The sequence below is a fragment of the Synchiropus splendidus genome, chromosome 15 (assembly GCF_027744825.2).
Source record: "Synchiropus splendidus isolate RoL2022-P1 chromosome 15, RoL_Sspl_1.0, whole genome shotgun sequence".
NCBI classification, from domain to species: Eukaryota; Metazoa; Chordata; class Actinopteri; order Syngnathiformes; family Callionymidae; genus Synchiropus; species Synchiropus splendidus.
The window spans coordinates 2,272,013-2,298,198 of record NC_071348.1 but is presented as its reverse complement, the minus strand read 5'-3'; the positions used below and the strand labels follow the sequence as shown (position 1 = coordinate 2,298,198).

The window sequence follows — 26,186 nt, the reverse complement described above, 5'->3', positions numbered from 1 at the left end:
TGCTTGACTGTGACTCATCTCAACAATGGCGACTTGTTTGAAGGTGTGACTGTCAACATTCATTAACTTCATATATAAGTTATATATATATAACTTCATAATAGATTTATCCGTTTCTGAGATTCACATTCGCAAAGCAAAGATCAAACTTGAACAAAGACGTGTTTATTCTTGAAGTGCAATAATAAATACATGAGCACTTAACCAAGTCAAGGCGGTGCATGAAGCCCACATACTCCACTGGTCTGCACATCCTCACTTGGGTCAGGGGTCACCTCCTGGATGCGTTGGTCCCTTTTATTTTGCTGTAAACACCTCACTGTGACGGTGTGTGCGCGAGAGTGTGCGTGTTCTTGAGTGGAAGGCTTTGGTAGATTCTCTCCTTCTAACAGTCCCGGTACTAACAGTAGCGTTTCAGTCATGTGACTCAGTGAAGCGAGGCAAAGCTGTAGAAACTCAAAACTCATTCAGTTCTCATGAAAACCAAACATCATAGGTCACTATTTAGGAACCGTGGTATGAGACAGTAGCGCAAGCGTTGAGTTAGCGACTCCTCAGAACGAGGTGGGAACAAAAAACAGAACTGAGGCTTTACCTATGGTCCTCAACTGCTCTCTCATTCAACTGTGTTGTACAAGACCTGGAGTCTGCCGAGCGGACAGGGTCAGCATGCAGAGGTCGGCTATCGTCCTCGCTGGCTCATGCAGACCCATCGCTGCTAGTTCAGAGACGGGGAGCGGTCGGTGGTCCACAGCAGCTCCACGTACGGCCACTTGGTCTGCAGGCAACGCTTGACTGGGGTGTCGTCCGTCCGAACCATGGGGTCTTCAAAGCCGAGCACCAGAGCTGTGCCTTCCACGTACTCCACCTTCAATCACAGCCAAGGAGGTCACAGTGAGAGAGCAGACTCCAAGAGTAGCTGTGGTGCTGGACGCCACACAGCCGCTGGTCAGGAAGTTGACATGTGGACTAGCTACTGGCTGTCAAACTTGTCCACAGCTAGTGATCAATGCAGCACTGTTTCACTTGACCTGAGACCAGAGAGTCTTCTTTATTTCTCTGCAGTCTGTGGGCTCAAATGGACCTCAGAGGTGCATCATGAGAACGGGCGTCGACTCTCGAATTGTTATCGCCATGATTACTATCATTTCTGGTATATTACCGTGATGTACAGAAATTTCTTTCTGAACATTTGGAGAGAAGGTCTTAATTTTATGCTTGGAAGTCACTGATATCGCAACAAGACAGTGGGTCAAAGTTTAGAAGAAGCAAGTGTCCTGCTGCTGAAGGCCAAAGTGAAATGTGCTTGTATTGGGGGCACTAGAGTGGATCTCTTGTCCTCTGCGTGGCACTGAGGGACACATACTGTATGATCGAATGACGCCTAAATCAAAATGAACCAGGGGCTGCAAGAGGCACGTGGGTTGGACTTTGGAGATCCATGACGTTTCAAGTGGCGTGTCCAAGGAATTTGTACTGAGGGAGCATACGTCCACCTCAAAGGAGCACTGCAGAACACTGGGCCCAGATGACTGGAGGGGCTCTGCTTAACTCATTTGCTAGGAGCGAGCCATCCGGCCCGTCCACATGTGTGCTCACTAGGGCGGGCAAGGTGCTGGTTTGCAGCTTTCCCAGATGATGAAAATGATATTCCTCGGTACTGGACCTGTGTACCCGCCTGCTGACTGCATTCACTGACAACCATCTGTCAAGACCCAAGCCTCTGAAATGGGCCACGGTCTGAGCACCGATCAGCATTTCATCTGTGCACCACGGCCTCCGTGCTGAGGACGATTTACGAGGGATGAACCGGCGGTCGATTGGGCTCGCGACAGCTACTGTTTATTCTGGGGAGGCGCTGTTCCTGACTTGTGACTGACGAAAGAGAAACCCCACTGCCGATCATAGTCATCTTACCCTCTCATTAAGGTTCGACTGCTTGAGTCCGTTGTAGTGGTAGACGGTGAAGGAGTCTGGGATCCCCGAGTCCTGCAGCACACGCGCAAACAGAGACAGAGAGAAATGATGATGAATCTGGGGAACATTGCTTTACACCGTTAAGTCACCCCCGATTCTGAACAGAGCTTCATCTGCGAGCCCATGGCTTACATTGAGTGAGTTGGTGTACCAGGAAGCAGCCAACAGGCCAAAGGTGTCCAAAAGAAAAGTAGGTGTTTCTGGCTTCAAGGCGCAGCATGCTAATGGGTGTGTTGTCTGTGAGTGTGTGTTTCTACGGCTACACATGAAACCCTAGCCCTCACCCCAGTCCCACGTGTGTCTGCGTGTCCAGTTGGCTAATGGTGGAGTATAATGTGTGTGTGGCTCGGAGCCAGTCCTCAGGCGAGTCCCTAAATCCCTGATCACTTTAACACTCCCCATCGCGGCGCTGTATAAAAGTGATGCGGCGCTATTCCTGATCTCTGAGGGGAGAAACATCACAAGCTTCAAGACAAACGTTGCATGAGACCCCGCACACGTTTTGGCAGGGGAAACCTCTGATTTACTGAACCAACAACCCGAAGAAATACCAGTGTCAATCAGGTTTACATTCAGCTCCTGTGTTGATGCTTCACACGTACCTGCTCAGGGAAGAACTCCAGTAAGAACGGACCCAGGAGAATAATCCCAAGGCTTTCTGGATCCAGTTTACCCTTCACCATATTGACGCTGAGCAGAGGTAGAGACAGGAAAGTCATGATAAAAACAATAGAGCTCAGTTTGAAACATATAAAATTGTCTTGTGCTGTAGTGTGCTCGACAGTCCTGTGACTGAGCTCTGTGTGATTCGGTTACGATTTGGGATTGTTGTCCATTTTTGGCAGCAGAGACTTTGACTGGTCCCTGTTTTAGCTTAACTCATAATCTGAATGAAAAAAAGACATCAGGTGACAGGTGAAACATCCAATAAACGCTCACGAGACACGTCAGTTAATCCTCGTGTCAGCTGATGTTGGGTTGGACTGTCGGCTCCTTTTCATTTGCTTTTCACTCGGTATAAGACGCATCTACTGTATCTAGTCTGTCTGAATTTGATGGGTAAATCCTGACAAGTGCACTTTAACATAAACACGGTGAGAAAATGGATGTGCATGAAAAGATTTTAGTGGAAACACTTTCTGTGACACAGTGAAGGTTTGAGTCACGTCTCTCTCTCACCTGCAACCTGAGGTGAAACAAAAACACAGATGAGATATATATATATATATATATATATATATATATAGGCCCCCGTTTCTCACCAGAGTGGCCCAGCTGTCCTGTGATCCCACAAACTTGACCATGATAACTGAACAAATGCACGCCTTTTTTTACGACCACTTCCTGCGCGTATGTGACCGACAGGACCATAAACAACACCTCTGCTCTCCAACACTTTCTACCAAGAGTAGACAGTAAACAAAAGGTTAGGCCAGTTTAGACACACACATTTCCATGGCAGACAAGTCTGAAAAGTTGCCCACACTTGAATGCAAAGGCGAGGCCATGTCTTGTTGGTTTGCCACATGTAGAAGCAGCTGACATGTCGAATGTACTCCGTGTCTGAGGACTTCTTCTTCATGTGGTATCTCCTGAATGGAGCGTTTGTCGTTTTAAAACCGCTCCACAACTGGTGTGGTCGTCTGTGAGAAACAACCCGGATGATTGTAGTCGTGTGTAACGTGATGCATGTTCCATCTGGGTACTGACCAGTGATCCAGTGACTCGGTGGCTGTGGGGGCTTACCGCTTTTCAAATGGGAACGTGCTTCTGTTTGAAGCGACACTTTAAAGGCCATGTCGCGCACTCGCTTCACTTTCTTTCCTCCTGCGCTTTAATAATTGCCTGGCTCTGGTCGAGCTTTATAGCGGCTCAGCAGTAGTGAAACATGAGGACTGGTTTTCTGACCTAGTTTGCTTGGGACTTCAGTCAGAGTTACTGAAGAACTACAGGTGTCACGCTCTTACACACACGCACACGCACACACACATATTAGTTTTGCTATTTTTTGTGGGGATATCTGACTGCCATCACCCTTTCCCCAGCCTCTCCCCTTAAACCTAACCATCCAAGACACATGGCTAACCTGAACCAGGACTCTGAACCAAACTCAAACTCAGCTTTAAGGACCCAGTTATTTTAACGTCTTCATCCTCCAATTGAGGCTTAACATCATGGGGTCCAGCCAAATGTCCCCACAAAGAGGGTGTTTTGTCAAGAACTGGTTCCACGTAGTAGTATAAACAAGGCCACACATTTAAGTACTTACTACTCTGGTTCTGTGACAAGGTCAAGGGCTTTCATCACGTCCTCCAGCAGAGACTCGGAGATGAATCCATTATCTAAGGAAAGGGAGAGAAAATGAGAAGACAGGAAATGTCAGTAAATCGGTTGTAAATTAGGTCGAACCTTCACCTCCAACAACATGGCACTTTTACATCACAGGCCTCGGGGAATAAACTCATTGTAAAAGTTAAAACACACACACACCTTGGTCCTTTCTCTCTGTGACCTACATTCCACGGACAAGATAATTGCTTTACCTGAGAGGCTATGAGAAGATTTAAACGCTAACATGTGTCTCTTTGCTGGTGTTCTCATGGGTTTTATGGCGTGCACGTGAAGTCTGTTGTTGAGCTACCTGCACGGCTGTGAGAGGATGAGGTGGAGCAGTCAGCGGCAGATGTCACACTCGGCACAGGAGACAATGGCAAACATCCATGATAGAGACAGGATAGCTGTGTGCATATCTGCAGGGGCTTACGGTCGTGTGTGTCAGTTTGTCTGGAGCCTTTTCCTCCAGCACACGCAGAGATCTAACATGCGACTCAGAGATTTATGATGAGAACTGTCTGCCGCTGCTGTCCGAAACACGAGCGCCAACGATAAGATGATGTATCTCAAAGTCAAATGGAGAACACATTGCATGTGTGTTTGTCTTCGCTTCACTTTCCCACTTGTTTTTGTTAATCATGAAGCGCAGTGTGAGGAGAAGCATGTGTTCTTCAGAATGCTCTGGATAACATTACAAGCTGATGTTTTTCCCTGATGAGGACGAGTTATGTGATGAGAGTGAAGTAAAGATGGCACACTCTTAGGTTTAAATGTTTGTAAGGTCACAGCTGATGATTGTCATTTGGCAGTAACAGCCACCCAGACACACGTCTTTGCAAATTAGATAATGAGTGTTTATCTTCGCTTTTGCTCTTCTATCCCAGCAAATGAGGGGATTCTACACCAGCTATTTCAACTCTGAGTCTCAGAAGAAACCCTCATCATTCCACAGAAACAATTGTGAGGTCACTTCTGACACGTGCTCCGTACTTGTCGTCACCTTTCCCCCAGTGACTGAAAACAGTGAAAAGTGATTTCTCAAACTAGAAAGGGCCAAAAAGGCCAAGGTGGTTGATTCAGCTGTGAGAGGATCAGCAGAGATGAGAGGGGACCTTTGGATAACATTGAAGACACCAACACTTAAAGCTCCATTAAACGCTGGAAAGAAATGTGCAAGGGGAATTTATATACATATATTCGGTGTCCAACTGATCTGTGCTGCATGTTTTTATTCAGAGGGTAAACAAAAAATGAACACCTTTCATTGGGCCAATACAAATCTGCAGGAGAGAAGAGCCTCCTTCTGCGTATGAAACGAGTCTCCTTCTGATTTAAAATAAAAAGAACATTTGCCATGTGTTGCTCTGATCGATCAAATGGTGAAAAGCGAATCCAGCACACTTCACACATGTTGAGAATAAGCTTCTTTGTCTCATTTCAAAGAATTATGGCTACTGAATGAGAAACACAAATGCAATCTTTTAGTTACCTTCAGGGTCAAACGACTGGAAAACCCTTCTGGCCTGTTCAGAGGGAGCCTCTGGACCCACCAGGGACATCTCCTGTGGCGAGAAATTCAGAGAGGAAATTGAATTTATCGGCGGGTCGACACAAAAAACCTGGGGCTCTTGTTGGGGGCAGCTATTAGAATAAATCTTGTAAATGTAACCCTCTTGAACAAGACAAGACAAGACAAGCAACACATAATCATGAAAAGTGTCTTTTATCTTGTATTGGCCTGTGGTATGTCACGAGTGAAACGAGTGAAACAAAACTACAAAGTCATTGCTGTATCTATCTAGAAAAAGTGAAAATGGTCACATTTCTTTAGATGATTTCTCTTTTGATATTGGAGCACCAGCAGCACACATGTTGACAGTAATCTGAGCAGCATGATGCTAGTGGAAGGAATGCAGTGACATAATGTGATTAAAAAATACTCATACTTCAGTGGCCGTGTAGAAGATTAACGACAAACAATCATGCAGCATGTACGGAGAAAACAACTTCACTAGACCCAGGAGGTCTCGGGGTTCCATAGGGCCTGAGGACCATGCTAGTCCAAATCTGTAGGGAGGGTGTGACAGCATGTACATGTGCTACAGTACAATCACCGGCCTATTAACTGATTTCCTGATATAGTGAGAGCCGGGGCTTGTTTTCACTCCAAACACCCCATCAGGAAATCAAGTCCTACAAATACACACAATGATTTATGAGAAGCTCAAGTGCTTGTTTGTTTGTCTAGTGTTGAAAGAACAGTGCTGCCACGGAGAACAGGCAGAGGGAAACGCATGGTTCACCACGTGTGCATTGAAGATGACCAGCCAAGTGTGTCGGCTAACAAAACCTCAACCACCTTTAGATGGTCATAAAAACGACTGGCGTCAAACGATCAGGAGTCAGGAGTATGATACAACGTATTCATGAAATGTGGCAAGATTTTTGGACTTCTATCAAACTTTACAATCATCAGAGCACTCAGAGAGCGCAGACCTCCAGCAGGCTGCTAATGTGGAACCCTTTATTATAGCCCTACATCAATCAATACAAGGGACTAGACACTTTGACATCAACGCAGTTGTTAGCAGCAAAATTCAAATAAGCTCAATGGGACAGCTGGCACCAGTAGTGTTGAGGAACTGGTTCAGACTCACTCGGTAGGAAGTCAAGTTACCAAAGCTCTTCAAAAGATTTGTGGATCTAGACAGAAAATGGACATTTTATTTCCTGTTCTATGTCAACGTTTCCCTTCAATGAGATGCAGGTATCTGTGAGAAGGTCATTATTACGTTACAGATAAATATCTCAAAGGGAGTCAAGCAAACAAGCCAGAGTGCATGAAGCAAGACTGACAGAGACATTTCAGACAATTTGTGGTAACTGGACAAACAAACTGTGTTTTTACAGAGCGGAAGAACCCGTCTCATCTGCGTTAGCTGGCCTTTATTAAAGCCTGATCCCAGGAGTCATATAGGCCACGACAGTTTCACAGTCCACTTATTACTGCTCTGGGCTTATTTCGGGTGATGGAGGGTGAGAGTCAGAGGGGGCTCCTGAAGAGGGATGACTCCCAGCTGCCGATGGTTCAACACAAAGAAAGCACAGATGAGAGGATACAAGCTTATGCATCCGTCTCATCCTGAGGTGTTCACCAGCTTCATTAATGTGACAGTGGATAGGTCAGTGGTTACATGTTTCTGGAATGCCACTGCTCTAGCCCAGGAGGAACTCTCAGAAGCTATTAAGACAGAAGACAGACTGTCCTCAGAAATGCACCCTGGTGATTATGAGAAAACATCTTTGCTGTGGTGTGTTGAAAACCCAAATTGACATCATGTTGTTCCATGTAATCCAACTAATCCATGAGTCTTGTTAAGAAAAAAATCTTAGTGTTTAGTGTCACCCAGGGGAGGTGGAACACATTCTGGTAAATCATCTGGCTCTGCGACTGTCACAGGATGTCAACACCAGCTCATAGTAAAAACAGAGACATGCTGAGACAAATGGTTCCCTTACAGGTGGTCACAAAAGCTCGGAGAGAATAAGCAATGACTCACTGCAGCATCTTAGCATGCACGGGGTACTAAAATTGTTTGTCTAAATGACTTAGGAGTTTGTGTGTGTGAGATGAGAGGTCTCTAGCTCTGTCTTTGATCTGCCTTTTATTATAGGCCTGAGGAAGGATGCTGCTGAGTTGGAAACATGTCATGGTCTAACATGCTCGGCATGAGAGAAGAGTCTGTTTGTTTCCTTGTGCCATGACATCACTGTGTAGGTGTCTGAGCAGAGGCAGCGTCTGGCTAATAATTAAATCTGCCCCTGGTAGTCAGATGGTCGGAGCTGGCAGGATTTTTGAAACGTTCCCGAGCTGCTTCACAGTGAAGTGCAGTGTTCTTGCATACACATGAGGAAGCTTGCTGTCTCCAGCAGCTCCTAGCACTTTAGTTTGGGGGATATCATCCACAGCCCACAGAAACTAATCTTGCTTTTCTGTTAGGAATTCTAGCGCTGCTCTTTATGGGGTGACCTGGCCTGACATGACTGACTTGGTTTCTTTTCCATTACATGTTGAGTATCAAAGTTGGAGGGATCAAGCAGGTGAAGATTCTGGTATTCATCACCAGGGTTAGTGCTCACCAACAGTCTGTGAGTGTTAGGAGCGATTCACCAGGAGCCAATTCAATGTTATAAGATTGGACCCGATGGGCTTCTGATTTGGATCACAGTGCTCACTGTCTTGGGTGATGGATTATAATGAACCACTTCATATCACTTTCATGTCTCATCCCATGTCGTGAACCTCCCTCACTTCAAACCGAAATGTTCTCAAGGTCTTATATCCTGTTTCATTTTAATACTTTGTGTGGCCCAACACCAAATGTTCAGTCCAAACGATCTTAATTGACCTCAACTTGGCCATGCGCTTCTTAAAAGCCTCATTTAAATGAACCGGACATCCTCGTTGACCTTCCCACATTCTTTTCCCAGTTACTTTTCAATTCACCATTTCCAGAGCTGCTTTAAATGTGGAGTATTTCCTTTCTAGTCCTTGACTTCCCCCTTTCCTCGTTTGTCTTTTATCTCTGGACACAGGTAGCAACATTTAAAAGAAAGGGAGGCAGACTTTGCTTGAGTTTCTTTCTCTGCTGCCATTCCAAGGGGCTATTGTGTGCTCTGAGTGGCTCTGAGTGGCTAAAGAGGGAGTCGGGGTGGATTGGTTTCAAGACAACAAAGCAGAGATCTTACACAGTGTCTCCTGGCATGTTGGTATTCAGCAAAAACAGCCATGTAAGGTTGTACTGTGCAAGACCTTCTGTCTACCCTGCCCTTAACTAGCCTGAGTCTCTTGTGTATACACACAAAGGAACTAAAGAAATAAAATCTTCCTCCATGTAAAAGAAGTGCTCGAGGAACGACAGAACAAAGCAGTGATTGATGGAGCTGTCTTCGATTTGAAATGTCGTATCACATGAAACGGTAGACACCAGAGGATAGTTTTATGGACTATGATGGGACCCATGCGGATGAACAAAACCCAGGGGAAGCTGCAGCTTTCATAAAGCCACATAGAGAGAAGAAAACACCTATTCAAGTTTACACAAAGGCTCCAGGTCTGACCTGTCAGAGATTATTAATGACTGTTAATGTACACCACTCTGTTACCGTGTCTTTGTGTGGCCTTCACCCTGAGATCACACACTCGTGTCTTTCACAAACTACATTGGCTATATTTGGGGGGATCATTAATCGTCATAAATTCTTTAACTTCAATGTTAGCATAATGGATTATTTACAAATGCACATCACAATAGATATATTTTTTATTTTGTATTTTGCCATGGATTCCGACTAGGATGATCATGTAGCCATTCCACCGAGGCATTTTACTGTACAACCATCCGTTTCAGCTTGGCCCATTACTTAGTGTCTGCACATGTGCTTCCTGTCCCTCCACTGTCTGATCCATGAAGGACGTTTGCAGACCAAGTGTGTGTACACAGAAGCGGAAACAGCAGTCTTGAGGGACACTCAGCGCCACAGTGGCTCCCCCCTTGTAAATCACTGACCCAGAACCACAACTACTGTACACAGATGCGTGCACACACATCTTTAAAAAAAGCCGACAATCCCCTGAGATGGGGATCAGTTGTCGTCTGCGAAACACATCACTCAGCGACAAAGATCAATAATAAAACCAAGGCAGCTCCTAAGCCTACCAACTGTTCATTAAAGAACCACAGTTCCATTCTTTCAGATCAGGGTGTTGAAGTCAAGCATGCCGGGGGCCAACACTTTAAACACAGACCAAGACACTGGCTAAAAACAATCAAACACTGTGTTAAGTGGAAATCAGTCCCCCATTTAATGAATATGAAAGTTTCTATTAGTTTCACAGTACAGACATTGGCCTTCACTGCCAACTCCACCAGTCCATGAAGCATGCATCTGCTATCCCGTCTTTGAAAAGCCTCCTTTGAGCCTGCGTCATCACTTTGCGGTGTGAAAGATTCCACATTAATTTTGACATTTATAATCTCTTATAATCTCATCTGAAATCTAAAACAGTTTGAGCACTGTCCTCTTCATGAGTCCTGATATCGACATGCACTTAAGGAGATCTTTTTTTTGGAACCCTCTAACTTATTGCTGAATCTCACTTAGAGTCAGCTATATCAAGCTGTTGAGGGGCACATAAAATGTCTTGGCCCCGAGGCCTCACACATTTGTAATCTTGGTGCTAATGCCAGCTGCATTGAGGGTGATGCTGTCAAACAACCATGGTTGGTGTTTCTACACAATAACGCCACTCGCGGAGCGACCAATATCTAACAAACGTCCACTTCTCACAAGAAACTTTCTGGCCTTCTCAGGGCAGGCATTTCCACTGACTTCCAACGTCATCAAAGAGACCAAATAGAGAGATCGTCTCTTAAACAGCGAAATATGCCTCATCCATCATTTGCTCTGTTCACCGTGCAACCTTTTTAAGTTTCTCCTCCACTAGCATCTCAGCCACTCTTGTCCAAAAGCAGATCCTGTTACAAGCCGTAACACACACCCCATCTCTTTCTGTAAGACAAACACACAGGAGACAGTGTTTGGACGGTGCAGGTAGGCACTGGTGACGGTGGAATGGCCTTTGTGCAGGCAGATTAGATAAAAACTCTAATGCCATTATGCAGATAGCCTGAAAGCCTCAGTCACACTAACAACAACTCAGGGGAATACACACCCGTCCCAAGTGACGGGCAGAGGGAGCCACTCATGAAGAAGCATGGATCGAATGATCTACTAAAGTGGGAATGGCTCTACATTGGCTCTGAAAGCGACATAATCAGGTAACATGTATTTTCGGAGCTCAAAGCTGGTAACATCCAGCAAGCCTTGAATTGGGTCCAAACATATTTAGCTGTCATGAGTGAGGTCTACCAGCAGAGTGACCTTGCCCCGTGCTGTCTCCCCTGGAGTAGAGACTTGCAGAACACGGTCCTTCCTGAAGACTTTGGTGTAATCCATATACGTCACTGTACATGCACGTGTGTGTATTTATGTTCTCGGTCTCCAGCACGACAAATGGATCCAGATGGGAAGTCTGGACTCGCGTTCCCAAAAGGAAGCCACCATTCACTTGAACCCGACACTCAATGCTAATCAGGATTAGGTTCCCTACGCTAATATGCACACATTTACAAACGGTCTGCGAACATGTTACCTGGTCACTCGCTGACTCACCCGCCGTCGAGGCTCAATGTGTGTAACTGAGCTTTTAATCAATGCTACGATCAGGAAAGGAATTATGACAGAGCTGATTTGCAGGGTCCTTTTTAGCGCGCTTGTTCACTTTCCACTGCAGCAGGGAGACTTGCATGACTAAAGTTACCTCGTGACATGTAGTCTGCAGCAATAGATACAGTTACCTTGCCTCAGACGGGAATGATAAACATGCTGGTGTGGATGAGTGAGGACATCTAATCTACAGTCCAGCGTCATCCACGTCGATACAGTCGAGTGAACCTCTAAGGTCTTCATTATGTTTCCTGTGTGTATTTCATCGTGCATGTGCACATCTTAATCACTGCAATATGATCTCACAGTTTCTCCAACAGACACCCACCGTAGGAATTTCAGTAACCTGCTTTCAGTTGTTTCTTCAGCCATTGTTTCTGACCTTTAAAAACTGCATGATTTAGTCTGCATCCTTTCTACGTGTAAGTTGTGGCGGATCCCTCCGGTCACTCTGGCTTCCTCCCACAGTCCAATTCAATTGAAGAATTCACCTAAATCATGAAATATTCTTCATCTACTCTTAATAGTTTGGGATTTTTTCTATATAATATTCATGGATTCAACTAACACTGGTTCGGCACGCAGGTTCATTATATTTGAGACAGAATTCCAAGCACACAAGTACCACCAACCCTTCTGACAGCAAGCCACAATCTTTAGACTGTTGGAATAATCACAATTTTTGATGAGTGCAAATACCAGACACAAAATATGCATAGCATAAATCAGATATGTAAAGATGGTGTCAATGAACATTTCTTTTCAGCAGGAAAACGAGTTTAAACTACTTTTCATTAAGTCAACGCAGGTATCCCTAACCCTTTACGTTGCATTGACTGCTGCATGCATGTTAAAAGTAGAGTTTGAAGACATAATCTGATCAAATCGAAGGGCGAAAAATATGAGATGTTAAGTACAGCTTTGATGGTTTGCTTTACCTCTGTTCATGGTGCATTCGCACCTCCATTAAATGGGCCTGTATGGACTAAGCCATGCCATTAATATTTAAGACTTTGTGCAAGTCGAGAGAAATATATCAGATTCCATTTTCTTGAAAGAAAATCAGGACATCAAGTTTAGGAGAGTTGACTGGTAGCTCAAGGGTTTAGTGTAAAAACATTGAAAAAGGGAAGAGCCAGGATATCAGAACTGACCATATATGACCATGTCTTGCACTCCCTCCACCCAAATGTTGATACCTGATCTGCGCTTTATTAAATATTTTCACAAGACACAAACTGTCTCCATAAAATATGTTTTCTGATTAACAATGTGTGTGGAACTTGCCTTGGTGAAAAACACAGACAGATGGGTTTCACTGCCAAGAATCCAAATGGGAAACTTCGGAGACTTTAGGAATGCCCCGACCTGGACAAAAAACAAACTCTTCATAAGCTGTGAGTAGCACACACAGTACGTGCTGTGTACTTTAATCCAGTTCACACTTTTAATAAATAAACATTGAGTGTCATTTTGCGAGCATGAGTATTTATTTACTTCACAAGTCTCTGGAAACGCACCACTGTTCTGTACATGCTGGAATGTTAATCTATAATCAAATGTAGCACATTGTATAATAAACTGAATTTGACACCAATATCTGTTTTTGTTCTGACTGCATCCACATGCGTTTTTTAGTCCCAGGTATGTTTATGTTTGGGAGGTGGAAAAAGAAAGCAGATGGACAATTGATTGAATTGATTTTTCACGAGTCACTCGAGTATAACTGACTTGATAAATGTGTCTTATCGTTTCAAAATCTCTTTCACCTCTGTTCATGTCATGTGGATGTTTACCTTGCAATAACGTAGAGACTCCATAAGTGTTAGGAACCCAACTGATGCTTGTTTATGAATGCCATGTAGCTCTGCAACACAAAAAAGGGCCACAAACAAGAGACTTGCAGGTCACTCATTTCTAGTCGAGATGGACTTACTGTATAATGTTTGCCGGCTACTGACCTCTAGTGGAGGGGATTAACACGAGTTTCTACTTATTGAGAAGCTACAAGACTAAACCAAAAGAAAAGACTTACTCATGCCAGAGCACTCCCTCTCGCCATCCCAGACATTAGACACCGCATGACCAGTGACGAGGAGGTTCACAAGGCTTTGACTGCCAAATAAAGGCAAAATGTGGAGAAGATAATGACTCGAAATCCACCGCCCACTGACTGTCAGGCAAAAACACAGCTCTGTGCAATGTAGAAGAAACAGATGAAGGTTTTGGTACCTGCCATGACCATGCACAGGGTCTATGAGGGGCTCCATTGTATCCTGGATCTCATTTCTTATGTTCTCGATTCCCTTTACGGATGACATAGAAGCACATTCAAATTCAGAATAGCAAGACATTCATTAAATTGTAATTCACGTTCAACTGATCAACAAAAAAATCTAACACACACTATGAAACATTTATCAGGTAAAATGATTCAACCACTATTGATGTTATAATTAACACCAGGACGTTCTTTTATTCCTCCAGGGTACCTTCGTGAGGATGACGGAATAGAGGAAAAGCAAGACTCCACAGCTCCCCCTCCAGGTGTGGAACAGAGAGAGCACCTCTTCTCTAAGTTCCGACGTTGACATAAAAGTGTGTTTTCTGTATGATTGGGGAGAACAGAATGCTTGAGCTCAGGAGGAAATCTTGTTGAGATAAACTTCAAAACAAACTCTCTGAAATGACAGCATGGTTCACTTGAAGCGAGTGGGTGGTCATTTCCGGTGACTTCTGTGAGATGTAATGTTTTATTAAGTCAAAGCCATGAATTCAATGTGTTGTGTACATGTGCAGAAACATTACATAAGGGCAAACGTTAAAGCGAAGGAGTTATTTGGCGATTAAAGAAGTGCTGAGTCAGCAGCTAGTAGTCGCTCAAATTGCCAGTTCAGGTTGACTGCCAATTTGTGCAGGCACGATAAATCAAACATGCCACAAGCTCCTGCTGAAAATGTATTTATCTTGATCACTACCAAATATGTGCATGATAACAAGAATCTCGGTCACTTACTGAAGAACACTGTGAAAATGCTCAAAGCCCAGGTCCTCGACAGCCACGGCAGCTAGACGGAGAAGAGGAAACAAACCATTGTTATTCTTCCACAGATGAAGAAAAATAGATTTGGATACCTTACCTATTGTAATGACATTCTAATGCTTCCTTTATACTGAGTTTTACCAACTATGTCCTTGCACAAATTTTCACTAGCAACTACACCAACAAAAACAATTAAAATGCAAACATTGTGATAAAGCTAAAAAAAGACAAGGGTAAAACTACTACTTTATTCCTCATTATTTAGATTTGTCAAACACAAATGAAAACATTAATCGGTATGTTTTGCAAAGACTTTGGAAGGACTGACTTGGTTGTAGCTCCTGCGCTGGCTGGCTGCTCTCTGGCTCTGGCATGTCTTGCGCTTGTGTGGATGATAATGTTCCCATTTGAGTGGTTTTGGGGGGACTTTGCCCTTTCGCCCAAGTGACCAGGCAGAACCCCGTGGAGGGGCTGGAACAAGCAGACTCCAAGATTTCACTCAGTGTCGAACACAAGGCTGTTTTCTGGTCCTCCTCTGATATGATGAAAACATTTGAATTAAAACACGGTGAAACCACGTTTTTGTCATTTGATCTGACCTGATATTTGTCTCCAGTTGGAACTTTCACGGTTAAAGAGGATATTCTTCAAAAGGAAAGCCTGCGCAAAGAGGACACGGTTATAGTCCCTTTAATGGCCCATTTTCATGGAGGTCATACCTGCACCGGAGCAATGACAGCACAGGGTCCTCCTTCAAACTGTTCCAGTGCTGACTGCTCATTTTCACAGAAGACAAAGCCTGCCACCAGAGCACTGCGTTAGAGGCTACTGATACAAAACTTGGAAAAGGGGAATATCATCGTGAAACCTTGAGTCCATCTTCGGAAGATTGAGGCAGACACTCCTCCATTGGAAGGTCTTCCCCAGACAAGATCCACCAAGTCTTTGTGCAACTCGGGCGCAGCCGTGTATACCGCCGGGGGGTCCATGAATGCTCCTCACTTGGCCAGTCAAAATCTCTTTGCGAATACAGGCTGTGGCATTGGCCACGGTGTTGCCTTGAGTGGCGTCAACGTTACGACAACGATGAAGCGCAACAAATCAGTGGGAACAACGCCGTTGCGGCAGCCTGGCAAACAAGACAAAGCGAATTGTGTGTGAGTATACAAAGAGCAAATGGAAGAAACGTCACTTAATGAAAGAGGTTGACAGTTTTGAGTTGAAATGAATGAGCTAGTAGCTAACGGCTACTCAAGGCGGCAACACGGTGGGTTGCGCGGCAATGCGAGTCTAAGTGGGTTGGAGTTATTGCAGTGGGAAGACAGATACAATTTGACCAGAGAAATAGGGGAGCTAAAACTGAAGGATGCATTCTCCGCACAGATTTGTGATGTAGCGATACCCATTAGCATCAGAAGAAGTGGCGGCTAACCATCCATTGATGCGCTTTCCCCTCTCGCGACCGCAGCCACGGGCTCGCTCAGGCACCATGCGCATTTGGGATCACTTACCTCACATACACGAGCGTGCTCGGGTACACTGCGTTAATTCAGAGATATGCGAATGACTAACACTCAGAGCGACGACCCTGTCATTCGTTTATTTACAGCGGAATTGCAAAACAGTCGTACGTAACAAAACGTGCCTCGTGATTGGTTGACTCGAGGACGCTCGCGATACGTCAAGGGGTACGGCTTTCGAGCGCTATGCCATTGGGCTACAAAGTTCACTTCATTAACACCAGGCCCACGGAATGGAAAGTAACGCCAAATAAAATAAAGTAATTTACGAATGCATTGTTTAACTATTAAGTTACACGAAAATATGATGACAAATGGGGGTTAAATTCATCCCAAAAACCTCCTGACAAAGCGTGTGACTGAGATATGTCCCTTGCTACTCTCCGTAGCAGCTGCCGAGTCATTCGTTCAGAGCATGCGCAGATTGTTTGGCTGGCCAACGCTTCCCATGCGTGTTCGTGTAATTTCTTTGAAAAGTCATCTGTCGCTTAATATAGCTGAAAATAACAAACGGTTGTTCAAGCACAATGGGAGGTCAGGCTAGGGGAAAAAAGAAAAACAAGCAGAGGAAGAAAGAAAACCGTCCTCACAAAGGTAATGCATTATTGTTAGTATTTTGAGGTTCTGTCGCTTCTGGAGTAAAATAGACTTGTGACGTCCATAAATTGACTGCAAGATCAAGTTTGACTAAAAAGCGAAACATGAGAAATGTTCAATTATGATTCGAACTATCTAACCATCGACCTCAGATCCGTGGCTTTGGTCTTTGTGACAGGAGGAAGCAGTGCTTAACCGCAGTGAGCAGTCTTTTCTCTTTAAGGTGTTGTTGTGTAAGACAAACATAACTGTCGTATAACCTGAACCTTTTGGCGATCACTTGAGCCTAACTCGGGGATGGGACACTCTGGACAAGACACATAGAGACAGGCAGCCTCTCTTGCATGTACTCTCACTTTGTGTTTTACACTTGTACATACTAGGACCAACATTGTTCGTGTATGCAGTGAATGTTAAGTACTTTTGTTAAACAATCAAAGGGCATGAACTTCTGTAACTCAGCCATGTACAAAAGATTGCGCTTTTTTTGTCTTCCAAAAATTCTCACCCTGTTATACAAACACAAACACGTTGTAATTGTATTTTTAGAAATGCATTTATTTATTATTTAGAAATGCTGCCTTTAGCACACAATAGAATGCACAAGGTGTCCAAAACCTGTTTTCCACCTCTGTATCGTGACTCCTTCTTCTGCATCTTTACTATACTGCAAGTTTAAGATAGACAAGCATCTATCACTGCAGGAGGTATGTAATTTGTATAGGAAAATGGACGGTTGCAGCACAAATGCTGGTGCTGATCTAGGAAGGTGGCGTGCAACCTTTTTGACCGTTTTCTCATCGTAACAGATCCTGGAATCATGGGCCTGACACCCCAGGAACGTATGAAACTTCGAATGCACGAGAAAGCCAAGAGGAAGACAGCTGAGAAGTATTCTGTTGAACAACTTCTGGAGAAGGTCTCATTCTTTATCTATACTTATACTCCCGTTTTCGTGCTGCAATTTGTTGTATTTGCTTTCCAGACGGAGGAGTGCATGTATAGGTTTGACTTTGAGATGGCAGGCCTCTATTGCCAGCGTGCCCTGGACATAGACTCCACAAATCTTCATGCTCTGGATATGCTGGGACAGATCTGCTCTGAACTCGGAGATACACAGAAGGCCAAGGAAATATCCTTCTATGATCCGTATTTCTGACTGCACGCTCTTAGTTGAGATGTCGACATGCAACAAACATTCATTCAGTCATTCATGCATGCCATTGTTAAGCATACAGTCTCACACATCTTCACAAATCACACTCCTGAATGACTCCTTGACGATCACAGGTTTTTCTGCGTGCAATAGAACTAAGTCCAGAAACAGGGCATGGTAAATACATGTCTCTGGGGCAGATCCACACAGCCCAGGAAGCTGTTGACTATTACACCAGAGGCATTCAAGTCCTTCTCTCCGATTTGGACAAGCAGGCACAGAACGTGAGTACACACGGCGTTGTAATCATAGTTCATGTAGTTTGAGTAATAGTAGCAAGGTGGTGCTGTTTGACAATTTCTGAAATGAGGGATTTTTTTTTCAGCGCTGTTCGACACACAGTGAACTAAACAAAAGTGAAGTCACATTAAATGCACAGAAAATTTTAGTTTATAACTCTGTTTAAAATTGCATTTGTAATCTTTTTTGAAAATGTATTTCATTTTTTTAACGTCACAAGAATGCTCAATAACCTGTGTACAGTTCTGCAAGCCTTCTATCACTAAAATTATTTTGTTATTTAAGTTTTTTACGAGATGTCTGACCAAAGTAATGTTTTAAAGAAATTGGTAATATAAAAATATGATGAAATTGTTTTTTTTCTTCTTTCAAAAGTCACAAGTCTTTTTAAAGTATTTTTTTTTAAGATTGCAGCATAAATACTGCATGTTTAATTTTTATAAATAATGTGACCAAATGAAACACACAGATCCTTGACGGACAAGGAAACAAATTCAAAGCTTAGTCCCGCAGCACACAGACACACTGAATCATCAAATATGAGTAGGTAAGGGAGCTATCAAGGACTGAAAAATCAATACTCCAATGTCTTTGCCTTGAGTCGACACTGAAGAGGGGAAAATCCTTAAAATTGGAAGGGACACTGCTATGGAGTGTAACTAAAGCATTCAGGATGTGTTTTTTTCATTTCTCCTACAGGCTCAACCTCAAGCAGCTGCTCTGTCTGAAGAGGAACCCGAACAACTGACCAAAAAGGATGTCTGTGTGGCCTACTGCTCCATCGCTGAGATTTATCTTACAGATCTCTGGTGATGACAAAAACACATGTACCTTAACTTATCTCATTTGTGGGAGTCCTTCTCGAGCTTTCTTGGTATGTGTTCATGTAGCATGGAGGAGGGGGCTGCAGACAGTTGCCACGGGTTCATCAAGAAGGCCTTGCAGTACCACCCAGACAACCCCGAGGCTTTGCAGCTCATGGCCAGTTATATGCTCAGCACTGAGAAGAACCAGGTCAGCACACGTACACAGCTCGGATGACGTATCATCCTCTCTTTAAAGTGGGAATCTGCTGAGTTAATTACTCTCAGCAAATTGAATGGTACAACATTAATCAGCAGTTTCCTTATCGAACACGTGCACAGATGGGTCACGCCAATCTGAATGTTAATTACTCGGCAGTCATTTGATAACAGATAAGAAGTACACTCACTATCTATATTGGAGGAGATCTATCGGCTCTGCTTAACACTCACAGAGGTTCTGTTTTAAACTGAAGATCGTCTGTAGACCTTGTATAGTTAAGTGTCCTCTGTGGTTTCTTTGTGTGTTGATGGTCCATTTGCTCATAAGGCCAGGTGGACTTCTCAGTTTATCTAAATATACAGACCAATAGGTCCAATGTGTTACCGTAGTTCTTCAGTGACTAGTTGTACGGTGGACCTGTAATACCAGCTGGAAGCAATAGGGGGCAGGCTGACCCCAACAACTTCCCCTTTCAACTCCAGTACCTCCTTCAGCTCTCTCTTTCCATCTCATGTCAAATAAACATCTGCGTTTCTGGGGCTTTTATCCAAATCAACAAGGTCACTATCGAAAGTTGTAAAAGTAATTAGTCGGTAACCATGAAAGTACACTTTCAGTATATTGTCTTAGTACCTGCTCATTTATTTGTGTGTTTTTTGTGTGTTTCCTGCCCGTCACCTCATCTTTAGGAAGCGAAAGAATACCTGTTAAGGAGTGTTGGATCCTGGCTGCCTGCCCAGAAACAGGCAGCTGCTCCCAGCTCCGAGAATGTCACACAGGTGAGGGGACCACGTTTTGCAGCTCTTTTTGGGATTGCTTATTGTTTTATGAGGCACTTTGAACTATTACTGTTGCCTGCAGAATATTTACTGGCACTACACAAATTTGGAGTGTTTACATCCTTGTCACGTTGTGTTAGCGTCGTACCTCTTTTTCAACTTCACTGTTTCGTGGGTGAATTTTTAGACGGCCTACGGCTCAATATGGTTTCTCCAAACAAGACGAGCAGATTTGCTTGCAGACAAGTTTAAAACTCTTGAGAGGAAGACACTAGCAAGTGTTGTTAGTGTCACTCTTTAGTAGAGTCTCTGTGGCGTTTTCATTTGACTGGTGGGATGTTGTCAAAAAAACAGAGGTGATGTTTAAAAGACATTTTTGCTTAATTTAAGGGGCTCTAATCTAAGATAAGATAATCTAATCTAATGTACCGTCTCAGCATGCTAATATAGAGGCTTGAGTAAAAATAAAAATCGAAGTTTCTCTTTTTATACTTTATTTTTTACACTGAAAGAGAAGCACAAGAAGCTGGACCGTTCGGATTTCTACCCAGCACAAGTGTCAATCACTGACACATTCAGAGCTTAAACTAACCTGTGTGTCAATGAAAACAGAAGTGACTCTTGTGGAATCTCAGCAAGCTGTTGCTGCATCTCAACGTGTGAGTTAGTGTAACGTCAAAACCAACGTGATGGTGTGTGGTTCAAGGATGTTCCCCTGACAGCTATGATGTCCTTTATGAAGAACTAGCCAAGGCGACCTTGGGTCTTCTGTTTATAAGGTTAAACGTTAGGAAAATAGTGAATGAAATACTGTATATAACGTTTGACTGGATGAATAACCTCTCTGCGTCTGCAAAAATGTGTTTGAGAGGAATTCGTTTTGTGTTGAAGATGATCTTGGTCACAGTCAATAATAACCTTGTACCCCACACGTGCAGTTAGATGAGGTTCTGTCAGATCCGGATGCTGTTCTGAAGTCCAATTCCCCCAGAAAGACTTTCAGCACTCAGAAATCTGTAAAATAGGTTTGAAGTCAAATCGATTTATAGTAAGCAACATAAATCTGTTTCAAGGATGCAGGAACTGAGGAGTCCATATATAATCTGTTCTGATTTCATATTTCAGTCTGGCACAAATGGAATCTTTTGAACATTTAATAGCGTAAATTCCCAGAAGCACCTCTCGTATGACTCTTATCTTCTGCTGCAGGTTGATGTGAACTCTGGCTGCTGACACTTTTGACTCTGATTAACAGCCTCGTAGCCGCAAGAGCATTCGGTGGCATGAAATTGGATCATGTTTTTATCAGACAATGGAAGAGCTATGTTTATGGATGCTTTTCTGAACAATTGCTGAAGTAGTGGTGACATTTTTTTCCCCCTCCCTTTCAGATAGAGATCCCGCCGTATGAGTCTCGCATCACTGCATCCAAACTGCTCATTGAGGCAGAGGAGTATGAGGTAAAGACTGTTGGTCCAGTGAATTTGTGTGAATTTTGCCTCAAAAGTAACTCGCTCACATCTTTGTCCAGCAAATTGCTCATCAGTTTCTGACATCAGTGTCTGATTATAGGGGCTCTTCACTTCTCAGTGTCATTAAATCTTGAGCCTTTTGTGTTCAGCCACTTTCTGTTGGGGCCTGGTTATTAATTTGCAGTCACTCTTGCTGAGTAGTTTATGGATATTACCCGGGAGGCTGGAGGGAGTGGGGTGCAGACTGTCAGGTGTATCAGTGAAATGACATCGTCTCGGTCCACGCTTTCTGACACGTCATTTGTCTTCATCCTCGTGTTGGTGTCATTTATCCTACAACACAAAATGCAATTCTGACTACTTCATAACATCAACGTTTTGCTGTGTGGGCTCTATGCATATTTCATCCGTGTACAAGTGTGTTTGCCCTGGCTTTTGGTCCTCGCAGGGGCAAGTGTGCACTCCTCCAAATGTGACTTTCAGATTTCAAATCTGCTATCTTAGTGGGGTGCCACTGACCATGCTTTCTCGGGCGCTAACAAAAACCGACAGAATTCAGAATGTGTGCTTATGAGGGTTAGAGATTAGATTGAAATAACTTGGAAATGGAATGGATGAAATGTGCTGCGGATTAAATTGCTAGCTGTGGTAGGGAGGCTAAAGATGATGAAAAATGGTGACTGAATGGCGACAAATGAAAACAAAAATTCTCAGAAATGAGATTCCAGGAAGACCGGAGAGATCTGCATGAGAGCAATATAAATGAGAAATATTGGCTGCTGTTAATGGCTTTTTATGTCTGTTTTTGTTCTTAGAATAGGACAAAGTACAGGGTTAGAGAAAAGCATGGATATGCTTTTATAGGTAATGATATATCATAGATGGGTATCTAAAAATAGCACACCTGTTTTGCTTCACTTGGCGCTTCTGTTACTTTTGTTTATCTCTGTGATTTTCCTGATTTGAATCTCCTATATGCCAGCTGCATATTTATGGGAGATAATTATTCCCACATTCAAAGTAAATGGATTATAATGGTGATGATGATCTTACTCTTTACTGATGTCTCTTTTCCTCTGTAAATGTGGATTCTTGTCATTTCGATTATGGGATGATCTAAAATAGTTCCGTAAATGTCCGTGCTTTGCTTGTGATCTGGTTGAATTTATGATATTTCTCACTATGGCAACACAGAAAGAGAACCAGCAGAAATGTTGAAACAGAAACGGTGGTATGTGCTGCTGAGTAGCTTATTGATGGTATGTGCTTTGCTATGGCTGATCCAGTTAACAATATATTCATTCTAAAATACAATAGCTATATTTTAAAATAAACATAGTTGTAACATTGTGTATTGCATGTAGATGCTTTCTCTTTTCTGTCTATTAATATTTGTCTTATTTGTTTTTCTTTTTCCACAACAATAATGCTCATTTTCATTGTCCATTCTCTTTCTACTAAAAATGGTCCACAAAATACAACTTGAAACTTCCTTAAGCTTCGTTAACCAATGGTGTATTTTAGCGGTAACTAATTTGTCTAATAGATCAAGTCATAGTTTCATTTTCATCCTTAATAGGAAATGTAATTATGACAAATATTTGGTGGTCTTCTTAATCCGTCCATATCTTTTCGGCTAAAATAATTTTTTCAAAAGCCAGTTTCCCTCATGTCAGGCTGCGTAAGGTTTACTACCAGGTTTGAAACGTATCAAAATGCTTTATAAACTGTTAGAAATGGGTTTAATTCATGAACGAGACATTGCTCTGGAGTGCTGATTTTCACTTTTTGCTGACAGTGCGACATGCCAGATTTAAAGCACAGCTACTCATAATTATGAAAAGCCACAATGTTTATATGTTCAGGTATTTTAGTAGTGTGGACATTTTGAAAAATAAGCATCGAAGTCCATTTCACTGTGACCCCAGTGGTGGTCAAAATGAGGTCCCCCTGGAGCGATGGTGAATCAACTTGTTGTTACAGTCTAATTCAGAAATGATGAGTGAATCACCTGCTTGCAGCTGGACCTTCTAAAGCTTGGAGTCTCTTCAGCAAACTGAGTTGTTGCTCTCATCGTTACTGTCCTGGTCAGATTACCGTGGGAATTGGTGATCAGGTTATTGCATTTCTCTCTTCCATGTTAGTGCATAGAGACATAACAGCCTTGGTAGCAAAGGGCTGAGCTGCTGACTTTCTGCCCACATGGTGTGGAAGACAGGAAGTTCTGTCCGTCTCATGCTCATCCAGGCGTCCTGCCCCGGCTGTTGCTCTGCTTAATAAAATACAAATGTGATGTTGGTCCTCGGAGATCAGTTCTCTCTCTGTCACAGAGACACATTGCCATCATCATGCCTAATTCACTTGCCACAAAGCAGACAGAGACACAACTTCCCCTGACAGCTATTAAAGGTGTGTTTTGGCAGTGGAGCTGATGAGGTGTCACGCTCGCTGTTGTCTCTGTCGCTCTTGTTTTGCTTTCATCTTCATCAGCAAACTCCTCCGTTGTGAAATGTAGTTCAGGATGTGAGTGCAGCTTGTATTTTCCAGCGCTCGCAAGTACACTTAACGCTGACATCTTAGGGATTTATTTAGTGAAGGAGAGATGTGTACAAGAGTTTCTGGGTGTTAGAGATATGTTTTGCTCGGCTTGTTAAGTGATTTGTCTTTCACCTGTCTCAGTTCAGCGCTGGGATAAAATGATTGTGTTACACAAAAGTGCCCGAAGAATGCTACTGTAGAATGAGTTATGAATGAGTTTGTGTCCAATTGTTTCCTTGTAAAGTGAAGCAGACAACCTTTGCTAGGTTACCTTTTATTAGCATGCTTGTGACATCCCATTGTTTTTCATGAAGATGTTTATTGCATATCTTCCTCCCTGTTGCGTTTGTTTCCTTCAGTTTTCCTCCTCATATTTCCCCCCTTCTGCTTTAAATGAAGATTCATCTTGCGTGTGGCGCATGAGGAGGCTTAAGTCTATCGAAATCTTTAATGACTTGCACCTAGGTTGACCTCCGCATTGAATAAGAAATTGGCCTCACTTCAGAGTCACGATCAGGTTTATGTTTATGGCCAAGTATGAACTCATACATAGAGTTCTATGGTGGCAGATGTTGTCTAAATATACTATTACTATTCTTGTCGCTGAGCCGCCTGTCTGGGCATTGTCTTGCTCTGCCCTGTGATCCTGCTGGGCATGTTGTCAAGGAAGTGTGCATAGGGTTTTTAAGGACTGAAAAATAATAAAGCTTTTTTTTGTTTTGTCTATGAACTCAGGACTAAGGTATTGTTTCTGCTGTCAAATGTCTGGCTCTTCGTGGCAGGTTTCATTGCCTTATTACTATTCAACAGTTACAGACTAATATTGGTAACTAATTTCACCGTGTGTATCTGTTTATCACGAGCTGTGTCAAGTGTTTTGTTTGTTCGTTTTTAATCAGTCCTATATTAATTAAGGCCAATAGGTTTGGCACTGGTAATTGGTCCAGCGATCGCTCGCAGCTCTTCCTAAGAGGCGCATGCTAAATAAGAAAATCTCAATTAACCTGATCTCCTCTGGTTACTTACTTCCAGGACACACCCCACCCTTCTATCTTCAGAGCAGTGTCTTAATGAGGAAGCCACGAGACGTTTGCAGACATGTTCTCCAGCGATTGATGCTGCTTTTACAAGCGCAGCTTGTTATTTTCACAGTTGTGTGCAGCTTTATCTTTTCCAACTCGGGGAAGTGTTTGCCCTGTTTTCATTCCACCACTTCTCAAGAGGCTTTTGGCTAACAGTCTCCTCCAACCTGACAAAAATCAATACACCATCACCTGAGGCTTCTCTTGCACGAACGCACATTCACACTATTACCGACCTGATCCACAGGAAGTGAGACAGACTAAAACAAACGCTTGCCTGTCATACAGAAGGGTCTGGAAGCTGAAGCTGACCCTTGCACTGGCAGATTATGCCAAAGGTCAACTGGGCTGCATGAACATCTCCGTCCTCTTCAACAGACTGCCTCTTCAGATAAATGCCTGTGAACTGAGGGGCACGTTGGTGCGAGCTGTTGGTTTATTAGTCCGTCTTGCACAGTGTAGCACACATCACTAGTCTATCGGCTGTAAATGCCATTACATTGATTAAACTGGGTATTGAACAAAGCAACTTAAGTGCTTATTGACTGCACAATAAGCACTGGTGATTTTGTGTATTGACTGCCGTGTTTGTGGCCTTGTAAAAATTGACAGCATTGTGAGTGGGATGCTAGTCACATGGAAGCCCATCTGACCTTACGGTCTCTGCTTGATAGTGGTGCCTGTAACACAAACACCTGCACCAGAATGATTTGGCCATTCAAGTAGAGTGGAAGCTTCATTTCATTCTAAAGCCCAAATTTGAATATCCTTTTTTGTTCTATGTTTCTTCAGATGGCAGTGGATGTGCTGGAGGGTCTTCTGGAGGAAGATGACGAAGTAGTGCAGGTGAGTGCTGGTTCTTCTGTGTCCTTTAGTTGTGCGATGTTGCAATGGCCTTAATGCACATGAGTTCAGCCAGTCGGAGGTTCTTTGATGTCAAACCCCATGTCCTGCATTTCAGGACCAGTTCTAATAGTAGAAAATCCCTTTTCATTCATGAAAAAAGATGTTGGTATGATATTTGCTGAAATGTTTAGATTTTAAAATGTCCACTGATAGACGTGGGCGATAC

General features: G+C 43.3%; 2 protein-coding genes across 3 annotated transcripts in view; one reads left to right on the top strand and one right to left on the bottom strand.

Annotated features, from left to right (window-relative positions):
* Window positions 1-143: 143 nt before the first annotated feature.
* Window positions 144-16,299, bottom strand: mindy3 (MINDY lysine 48 deubiquitinase 3). Its single transcript, XM_053887011.1, has 16 exons — window positions 16,156-16,299; window positions 15,513-15,773; window positions 15,364-15,443; window positions 15,244-15,304; window positions 14,973-15,179; window positions 14,618-14,669; window positions 14,094-14,208; window positions 13,834-13,907; window positions 13,637-13,716; window positions 13,398-13,468; window positions 12,889-12,969; window positions 5,801-5,873; window positions 4,247-4,319; window positions 2,580-2,667; window positions 1,918-1,989; window positions 144-868 (listed from the first exon to the last, which is right to left on the bottom strand). The coding sequence occupies exons 2-16, from the start codon at window positions 15,631-15,633 to the stop codon at window positions 719-721; spliced, it is 1,398 nt and encodes a 465-aa protein (XP_053742986.1). The 5' UTR covers window positions 15,634-15,773; window positions 16,156-16,299; the 3' UTR covers window positions 144-718.
* Window positions 15,648-26,186, top strand: part of si:dkey-12j5.1 (uncharacterized) — a 23,969-nt gene continuing 13,430 nt past the window's right edge. Inside the window, exons 1-9 of one of the 2 annotated variants that reach the window (XM_053887013.1) lie at window positions 15,648-15,801; window positions 17,571-17,680; window positions 17,747-17,893; window positions 18,052-18,201; window positions 18,917-19,026; window positions 19,108-19,231; window positions 19,933-20,022; window positions 21,414-21,482; window positions 25,907-25,960. In XM_053887013.1, coding sequence (XP_053742988.1) covers window positions 17,582-17,680; window positions 17,747-17,893; window positions 18,052-18,201; window positions 18,917-19,026; window positions 19,108-19,231; window positions 19,933-20,022; window positions 21,414-21,482; window positions 25,907-25,960 — 843 coding nt within the window. In that variant the 5' untranslated portion in view covers window positions 15,648-15,801; window positions 17,571-17,581. Of the gene's footprint in view, window positions 15,802-16,588; window positions 16,759-17,570; window positions 17,681-17,746; window positions 17,894-18,051; window positions 18,202-18,916; window positions 19,027-19,107; window positions 19,232-19,932; window positions 20,023-21,413; window positions 21,483-25,906; window positions 25,961-26,186 lie in introns of those variants that run through there. The other variant, XM_053887012.1, reaches the window with a different exon arrangement.

Coding starts and splice junctions, on each gene's coding strand:
- mindy3 (XM_053887011.1), bottom strand. CDS start 15,633: ATGGACCCCCCGGCGGTATACACGGCTGCGCCCGAGTTGCACAAAGAC. Junction 15,180..15,243: donor CAACTGGAGACAAATATCAG/GTCAGATCAAAT, acceptor TCATCATATCAG/AGGAGGACCAGAAAACAGCC. Junction 14,670..14,972: donor AGCGCAGGAGCTACAACCAA/GTCAGTCCTTCC, acceptor TTCTCCGTCTAG/CTGCCGTGGCTGTCGAGGAC.